The 8868-nt window shown below is 66.2% G+C and overlaps 2 protein-coding genes across 2 annotated transcripts; one reads left to right on the top strand and one right to left on the bottom strand.

Moving 5' to 3' along the window:
* Nucleotides 1–639: 639 nt before the first annotated feature.
* Nucleotides 640–2867, top strand: INHA (inhibin subunit alpha). The gene is made up of 2 exons (XM_086750711.1): nucleotides 640–1006; nucleotides 1699–2867. Exons 1-2 carry the CDS (start codon nucleotides 640–642, stop codon nucleotides 2430–2432), a joined length of 1101 nt encoding a protein of 366 aa, XP_086606837.1. The 3' UTR covers nucleotides 2433–2867.
* Nucleotides 2868–3437: 570 nt separating this feature from the next.
* On the bottom strand, nucleotides 3438–8029 carry LOC104481026 (gap junction gamma-1 protein-like). Its single transcript, XM_086750710.1, has 3 exons — nucleotides 7885–8029; nucleotides 4501–5705; nucleotides 3438–4372 (listed from the first exon to the last, which is right to left on the bottom strand). Exons 2-3 carry the CDS (start codon nucleotides 5678–5680, stop codon nucleotides 4365–4367), a joined length of 1188 nt encoding a protein of 395 aa, XP_086606836.1. The 5' UTR covers nucleotides 5681–5705; nucleotides 7885–8029; the 3' UTR covers nucleotides 3438–4364.
* Nucleotides 8030–8868: the final 839 nt, after the last annotated feature.

Here is an 8868-nt window from a genome sequence, read left to right on the forward strand (position 1 = left end):
CCCCTGAAGCTGGTCCAGCATTCCCCAGCCCCAGGCAGCACAGGGACCTCTTGTCATCCCTCCTGATTCAACTCCCCAGGACCTCACCAGGCTCTAGCCTGCCCTGGAGATGCCACAGCCCACTCTCTCCCCAGCCTGCCCTCCCCAGCACCCCCTCCTCATGTCCCAGTGGCCCTGTGACCCTGGTGTGTCCCAGTCATCCCAGGCAGGAGTGTGCCCAGCCTGCTACCCTTGACATGCCCCCTCACACTGGGGCCTTGCAGGGCTCAGGACCCCGTCAGGTCCCTGCCCAGTTGTCCCTGCTGTGCACAGCCACTGCTACCTCCCATTGTTCCCCCCAGCAGCCCCAAATCTGCAGCTCTTCCAGCATGGGGGGCACCCAGCACCAGCATCTGCAAAGCTCGCCAAGGATGCCCCCTCCATCCCAAGGAGCACCCTGCCTGCAGCCGGCCTCCCCAGCCCCATGCACCCACCGCCCTGGCAGCATCTACCCCACTGCACCCCCCTGCCCAGGCGCCATCCCCCCCCGGACCACACTGTCCTTGCAGTCCTCGCATTCCAGACGTCTCAGCGCTTTCGCTGCCCGGAGATAATATTCACAGCAAGCAGACGTTTTGCGTCAGTGTCAGATAGGTCTCAATGCCACCCTGCCCCAGGGGGAGCGCGGCGGGCAGACGGGCCGGGCAGGCAGGCAGGAGCCTGCGGCAGAGGCTCCCGAGCCACCGGCCCATCTCGCAGCCCATGGTCATGCTGCTCCTCTTGCACCTGCTGCCTGCCATGCTGCCCACCGCCGCCCTGGCCGGCTGCACTGGGGCTGGTGCCGATCGGCAGCTCGTCCTGGCCAAGGTGCGGGCTAGAGTGCTGGAGCATCTGAGCCCCCCGCTTCTCCAGGAAGAGCCCCAGAAGGAAGCAAGGAGGGTGCACCGAAGAGATGTCCTTGAAAACAATGAAGTTGAGCCCAAGGAGGTGGAGGACACCTCCCAGGTGATCCTCTTCCCTTCCACAGGTGAGAACGCCCTGGTGGGATGGAGAGGGCGGAGGGGTGAAGGAAGGTGGGGGCTTGGGCAGTGGGGATGGGGTGGGATGAAGGGGCTGCTGTGGGGGTCTGCAGGAGGAGAGAGAGGGAGGGTGTCCAGGCTGGGGTGCGGGTGTGGGTAAGGTGCGGCGGAAAGCTGGGAGGGGGAAAGGGATGGCAGGCGGGCACAGGCAGAGCAGCCAGGACACAGGCAGGGAGAGGAGCAGGCGGCGCAGGAGGGTGCGAAGTGCTGGGGCACTGCTGGGCTGGGTGGGGTGCGGAGAGATGGGGGAGGCTGAGGATGAGGCAGGGTGGGATAGGGTGGGATGCTAGGGAATAGGACAGGATGCTGGGAAATGGGATGGGTGCGAGACAGGATAGGATACTAAGGGATGCTGTGGGACAGGGCAGGATGAACAGCTATGGGGCAGGACGCTGGGGGACGGGGGCAGCAGTAACGGACCAGCCTAGCGCACAGCAGGGCTCAGCTGCGGGGCACAGCGCAGTGCCTGCTGCACAGCACTAGATATTGGCTCCCCCGCACCCTGCCGCAGTGCACGCCAGTGGCCAGGGGCCCTGCCAGCACCCTGGGGACCCTCTGCAACATCCCACCTCCTGCCCGACGTTGAGGACCCTCCTTGGGTTTGCGCAAGCACCCTGAGCGTCTTTCTCCCACCCCACAGATGTTCCCTGCGAGCCCACACAGCCAGACAAGCTGCTGGAGGAAGAAGGGATTTTCACCTACCTCTTCCAGCCCTCGGCGCACACCCTGCGGCGCACAGTGACCTCTGCCCAGCTCTGGTTTTACACTGGCCTCTCGGCTGCCCCGAACCAGTCGGCCCCCGACGTGCTGACCCTGTCGCCGCAGGGCCGCGTGCCGGTGGCAGCCACAGCGGTGCGGACGCCCGAGCACTGGACGGTGTTTCACTTCGCTCCAGCGCTGCTGGACCAGCTCTCGCAGCCGCTCTTTGTGCTCCTGGTGCGCTGCCCCAGCTGCCCCTGCCTGGCCGAGGGGGACAAGATGCCCTTCTTAGTGGCCACCACCCGAGCCAAGGGCGCTGAGAGGGCTCGCCGCTCTGCCATGCCCTGGTCCCCCGCTGCCCTCAGTCTGCTGCAGCGCCCGTCTGAGGACCTGGCTGCCCACACCAACTGCCGCCGGGCTTCCCTCAACATCTCCTTCGAGGAGCTGGGCTGGGACAAGTGGATCGTGCATCCCAGCAGCTTCGTTTTCCACTACTGCCACGGGAGCTGTGCCGAGGGCCACGGGCTGAGCCACCGCCTGGGAGTGCAGCTCTGCTGCGCCGCCCTGCCCGGCACCATGCGCTCCCTGCGCGTCCGCACCACCTCCGATGGTGGGTACTCCTTCAAGTACGAGACGGTGCCCAACATCCTGGCCCAAGACTGCACCTGCGTCTAGGGCATCCCCCAGCCCAGCCCCGGACCGTGATCCTGCCGAGGAGGAGTAGCTTGCCCGGGGGACCAGCCCGGTGCTGCAGGGACCAGAGGGACCTGGTGGGGAGGTTTGGGCTGTGCCACCCTCCCCAGCACAAGCTGGAGTTTTGGGCTGCCCTGGGAGCAAGCATGCTGCCAAATCTGCCCCGCTGCTGTCCGCAGCCTACAGTAAGCCAGGGCAGGGACCCCCTCCCCAAACCAGGCTGCTCTCTGCAATCAGCTCAGCCCCCATTTCTCCTCACCAGCTCCCCCCCAGCAATTTCCCTTCCCACTCCAAATAGACTGGGCTCCTCCTGGATGTGCCCATGCCACGACCTCACGCGGCCATAGGGCTGGCGGCATGCGTGGCGCTGGAAGCGAGCCCTCTCCTGGCGGCACAGCCTGTGGGAAAGTTTAACGAGATGAGTGAAATAAACCTGTTCCCTTTTCCAAAACAGCCTGGAAACACCAGCTTCCATCAGAGGCTGCCACGGAGGCAGCATGCAGCTGTGCAGGGGAGTGTGAGCTCCCCGGGGAGGTTTTTGGCTGGAGGAGGCAGGGGATGGGTAAGCGTCACAAGAGGGGTCCGGGTCGGGGTCTGGCTCCGACTCAAGGTCTCGGAGAGTGGATTGGAGTGTGCTGGCCAAAAATGGGGCACAGCGTGGCTGGGTTTAATCCGGCCATGGGGCAGGGGAGTGTTGGGCAGGCCAGCATCCCTTCTGCTCCCGGCGGCAGCGGGATGCGGAAGCACTGGAAGCCCCTCGCAGGGCCCCTCGCCGGCGGCGGGACCAGGCAGGAATGCGGCCAGAGCGATCCCATTCCACCAGGCCGACGAAGGACAATGGAGGCTGCCCTGGCCGCAGCCGCCTCCGCAGCAGGAACGACTGAGTCACCCCAGGGCCGAGCGGGGACGTCCCAGTGCAGGGGGGGGCACTGCCTGCGTAGGATTCCCTTCCCACCCCCTTCCTCCCAAAAGACCGGACGCAGCAACTCAGTACAAAACGTCTCCAGGCTTTACTAATATAGATATTAAAAAAAAAAAAAGAAGAAAAAACAGAGTGACAATCATTTCTGAGTAAAAAACAATGCTACAAAAATCCCTGTGTGACCCAGGCTGAGATGATGAGAAATGCCCCGCTGGCTCCCAGCCCAGCCCAGCTCAGGGCACTGCGTCCCCCCACCACAGGACTCGAGTTCGCCCCCGCGCAGGGGGGTCCCGGCCCCACGGCCAAAGCAGGAGGGGACGGGCTGTGGTCCAAGGGCGGCCGGCAGCCAGGCGGAGGCGGCGGGAAGGACAACCCCTGCCCTCTGCACAGACATTTCCGAGCAGGCCAGCCCCACGGCTCGCATCCCTGTGCCGGGACACGGCGCAGCACGGCTCCCCCCGGCCACGCCGGCGCTTCCCAGCAGCGGCACTGCCAGGACCCCTTCCGTCCCCTCTGCTTCAACCCCCATGCCAGCCCAGTGCCCCGTCCTGTGCTTCGGCCCGGCCAGCCGGACCCCCCAGGCTCGGCTCCCCTAAACTCCCATGCCGCAGGGGCAATACGCGGGGCAGTGGTGGGTGGCAGCAGGCATGAGGAGGTGTGAGGAGAAGATGCTGTGGGAAATGGGTGCCGGAGGAGGAAAAGGGGGTGAAACAGGAGACAGGGGGGGCACAGGCCCAGAGCAGAGATGGGGAGCAGAGTATAAATATGCCAGGGTGCACACACTGACGAGTTTATAAAAATGTACAAAATAAGATATTCCCTTTTTGAAAACTAAGTAGGAATGTCCCCCAAGGCCCCCGTCCCCACCGCTGCCCACCAGGACAGGGCTGTCTGGCCAGGCAGATGTCACCCTCTGCCCCGTGCTCCTGGTCGGCTGCCCGTCCCGTGGCGGCGGCCGCTCCGGCAGACACCGTTGTCATCCCTGGTGGCACTCACAGCCCTGCGGGGAGCAAGAGGCAGGTCAGCACCCACCCCGGGGGCAATGGCACCCCCTCCCCAGGTCCTCCTGGGGGCAGCCCCCCATACCCCCACCCCAGGCGGCTGGATCCATCCCCTTCCCCAGCTCACCCGTGGTCCTCTCGCAGGCAGTGGTCCCCTTCTCATGGGCAAGGTTGAGGCGGTTCTGCTCGGCGGCGATGCCGTTGGCCTCGGGGCTGCTGCTGCGGGCAGGGCTGGGGGGTCGTGGGGGGGGCTGGAGGTGGAAGGCCACCTCCAGGTGCTCCTGGGCCAGGCGCAGGTGCTCGCGCAGCCGGTCCAGCTCGTGCATGGGTAGAGCCCCGGCCAGGGCGAAGCGCCCCGCTGCTGCCTGGGCCAGGCTCTCTCGGTAGTCCAGCCTGCCATCGGGCAGCGGGGCTTGCGGAGGCTCCTTCTTCAGAGAGTGGTAGGTGGGGGGTGCACCAGGAGCTTTCTTGGGGTACTGTGGCGCAGGGCTGCCGCCAGCCGGGAGCGGGGGGCCATCGGGCCGGCTCAGGGCATCGCGGATGCGCCCCACGCCAAGGTGCAGGAGCTCGCAGAGGTTGAGGAAGAGGCAGAGCCCGCTGACAGCATACATGACGAGGAGGAAGATGGTCTTCTCGGTGGGGCGAGAGACAAAGCAGTCGACGGTGTGCGGGCAGGGGCTGCGGCTGCAGACGTAGGAGGGGCTCACCTCGAAGCGGTACAGGAGGTACTGCCCGAAGAGGAAAGCCATCTCCAGCAGCGAGCGGCACAGCAAGTGCAGGACATAGGCGCGCATCAGCCCATCCTGCTTGATGCGGCGCCGGCCATCATGCTTCTCTCCACCCTCTGGGGTCTTCTCCTTCTCTACCTCGATCTCCTCAAAGATCATGGGGTCTTCTTCGTTATCATCCTCCGCCTCCTCATAGTCCCGCCCGGCTCCCCGGCGCACCACTGGCATGCGTGCCCGCCGTGCTGCCGGTGCTCGGCGCCGTGAGGACTCAGGCATGCGGGCGATGCGGTGCATGGCGAAGCCCAGGTACAGCACCGATGGTGTGGCCACCATGATGATCTGGAAGATCCAGAAGCGGACGTGGGAGAGCGGGGCGAAGGCATCGTAGCAGACATTCTCACAGCCCGGCTGCTGCGTGTTGCAGACGAACTTGCTCTGCTCATCGTAGTAGATGGACTCGCCCCCCACAGCCGTCAGCACGATGCGGAAGACGATGAGGACGGTCAGCCAGATCTTGCCCACAAAGGTTGAGTGGTTGTTGATCTCCTCCAGGAGCCGCGTCAGGAAACTCCAGCTCATTCTGGCCAGGCAGGTGGCTCAGACCCTGCGAGGAAGGGGCAGGCAAACAGGCACTGAGCAAATCCGCGTGCACCTCACCAGGCCCCCTCAAACCACCAGCCGCCACCCCAGCTCTGCCCCTCTTGTTCTCCCAGCACCGACGTCCCTTCCTGTACCCACAGGTCCACAAACACAGCCCTGCACAGGCAGCTGTCTCCCCAAAACCATGTCCTCTGCCCAGCGCCGCTTCCCCGTGCTCCCATCTGCATCCTGCTCCCGCCCTGTCACCAGCCAGGTGGGCAGAGGGGACCTGGGGAAAGGACACATCTAGAGGAAGAGATAGCACAGCCACAGCCAGGGTAAACACGGCGCACGGGGCAGCGCCAGCTGGGTAGGGTGAGGGGACAGAACCACCCGTCTGCCACCTGGTCCTGGGCAGGTCCCCACCAGTGCCGCACCCAGCGCCAGCACCCACACCCTCCTGCGGGGGGTCCATGGGCCCCTGGAGGAAGGCAACATGCAGGTACCCGCAGCCCCTCTGGCCTGCTGCAGCTGCCAGCCCCAAGCCCCGGCCGAGGGGGGCTCCCCCAGCAGCATCTCCCACCACATGCCCACAAGCCAGGTCCTCGGTGCCCCGCAGTGCTCTCCCTCAAGGGCCGGTGGAGACAGAGCATCACTCTGCCCCACCAAACCTCCACGCTGTGCCCACCCTCCTGCAGGACCCCCACCCCATGCTCAGAGCACCCCACAACCTGACTGGTGGGGAGACGGAGCAGGAAGAAGGAGAGCAGTGGTGAGGGGCAGCGTGCGGTGGCCAAGGAATTGCTCAAAGTCCCAGTGAAGCAGCTGACACCAGAGGTCAGAGAGGAAATTACGAGGACCGTGCTGCAGCTTCCAGCCAAAGGAGAAGACACGAGAGGAGAAATCCCACCACCGCCCCCGGTTTCGTCAGCTTGCGCAGGAGCTGATGCAAGAGCGGCAAGTGGCAGGGCTGCCCAAGGCGAGCAGAGGGGACATCCCCACAGAGCCCCCAGCCTCCCTCTCGCCTCGCCTGTCCTCCGGCCAGCCCTGTCCCATCACCTCCAGCCAGGGCTCATCCCTGTGGACGATGGTTTCCACTGCGCTCCCGCCACTATTGTCCAAAACAAGAGGATCTTTTTGGCTTAGCTCAGCCTGCCTTCCAAGCAACCTCGCCTAAACAGAAAAGCCCCTCCAGCTCAAGCACCCATGTGTGGGACTTGCTCCCGCTGACGGCCTGGTGCTCGCTGAGCTGTGGGAGGTGGTGCGGGCTGGCACCAGGAACCCAAACCCAGCCCATTGGGGTCACCATCCTCCTGTGTTCAAGTACCCTGCAAGATCTGGCTGCTGCCCCGGCTCCCCAGTGCAAGGTCCCCTGCCCCCAGGACCCCAGGGGAAGGAGAAAGATGCTTTGTGCCTGGCAGCAGCACAGCGCCCTGGCCCCAGGGAAAGGGGCTGGGGACAAGACGAGGGGACCGGGCAGAAGGGCAGCCTCAGGAGCTGGCAAGACCCGGTAAAACGAAAGCACACGCACACGTGGGCACTGCCGTGGTGGCCAAGGAGAGGTGACACGGGGACGGTCCACTGTGTGGGTCAGGAGCTGCAGTGGGCATGGCTGGGGCAGCACAGAGCTCCCCCACCCAGGGCAGCCCCCACCCAACAGCAGGTAGCCAGAGCCCAGCTCTCTGCGCAGGGGGCCAAGCCACTCGCCAGCGCTGGGCCATGCCCTAGGTCAGGATCAGCACCACGTGCCTTGGCCGGCTCCTACCCCTACCCCCCCAGCCCTACCGATCCCAGTCCCCCCTGCCTGGGGCCCCCGGTCCCCTCCACCCCAGCCTGCCCTGGGACCCTGACCCAGGGACCCCCCAGGGACCCTGACCCACATCAGATCCCAGCACCTGCCAGCCACCCTGGAACCCGCCGGCCCCTGCCCGCCCGGGGACCCCTGGCCCACTGCCCCCAGCCAGCCCACCCTGGACCCCTCTGACCTCTGCCAGCCCGGGGACCCAGCCCCCCAACACCAGCCTTCCTGGGGTCCCCAGCCCCACTGACTCCCTCCAGTCCTGCTGATCCCAGCCTGCCCGAGACCCCCAGCCCCCCGATCCTCGCTGCCTGCGGCCCCCAGCCTCCCCGTCCGCCCCCCCCCGCCCCTCCCGGGTACCGACGCCTGCCCCACCTGCCCGCCCCAGCCCCCCAGCCCCACTCACGGCGCTCCGGGACGAGCAGCTGCCGCCGGCAGCGGCGGACAAACCGCCGCCTCCCGCCGAACAAAGGGGCCCGGGGCCGCCCCGCCCCGCGCCCGCCCGCCGGTGCGCACCGACCGCCCCGCACCGACCGATGGGGGTTGCCGCCCCGCTCCGCGCCCACCGGGTGATTCAGCCGCCGGGCGGTGCCCCGCCGCCCCCGGCCCCGGCCCGGGGAGGCTGCCCAGGGCTGCGGGCAGGGGCCGGACCCGGCCGAAACGCGCCCGGAGGCTGCTCCCATCCGGCCCCCAGTGGGCCGGCCCTCGCCCCCCAGGAGCTTGTTGGCTCCGGGGGTGCCGCCCCCACCGAGGTGCGAAGCCGGGGCTTCCTGCTCGCTGCAGGGAAAACGCTGCGAAACCCTGGTGCAGCAGCAGCCTCGGTGGCCCCGGCTGAGCCCGGGTGCTCAGGGATAAGCCTGGCCGCAGGGGGAGAGCAGAGGGCCCGTGCTCTGGCCATGAGAGTCACCTGCGCGATAACATCCTCTCTAACACCCAGTCCTTCCTCTCTCAGTGAAAAGAGAGGGTGGAAGGAAGGAGGGACCGGGTGACACCGCAGGACAGGTGATCGCAGACACGTTGGGAACGTGGAGCAAAACACACCTGTGGGGTGGGAACATGTTTCAAATCTTTGGAAGCCTGTGCTGCTTCCCATGGCCCAGGCCGGGACCAGGGCTGAGGGCGGATGTGCCCTTAGTGGGTCACCACTGCTCTTCCCAGGCAGGAGCACCACTCTCCCAAGGCCAGAGCGGTGGCGGGGTGGCTTAGAGTCACCGCCTTGGAGCCATGGGCTATCCCCCCATCACCTTAGCCACTCACTTTCTGCACTGCTAAAATTGGCTCTGGTTTTCATCAGGGCCGAGTTATTGTGCCAAGCCAACCGTGCCCGTGACATCCTGGGCAGAGCACCCTGTCCTTGCACCCTTGCATGAGGATGGGGCTGCCTTGTGCA

The sequence above is a fragment of the Chlamydotis macqueenii genome, chromosome 6 (assembly GCF_036417535.1).
Source record: "Chlamydotis macqueenii isolate bChlMac1 chromosome 6, bChlMac1.mat, whole genome shotgun sequence".
Classification (NCBI taxonomy): Eukaryota; Metazoa; Chordata; class Aves; order Otidiformes; family Otididae; genus Chlamydotis; species Chlamydotis macqueenii.

Coding starts and splice junctions, on each gene's coding strand:
- INHA (XM_086750711.1), top strand. CDS start 640: ATGCCACCCTGCCCCAGGGGGAGCGCGGCGGGCAGACGGGCCGGGCAG. Junction 1,007..1,698: donor GATCCTCTTCCCTTCCACAG/GTGAGAACGCCC, acceptor CCCACCCCACAG/ATGTTCCCTGCGAGCCCACA.
- LOC104481026 (XM_086750710.1), bottom strand. CDS start 5,680: ATGAGCTGGAGTTTCCTGACGCGGCTCCTGGAGGAGATCAACAACCAC.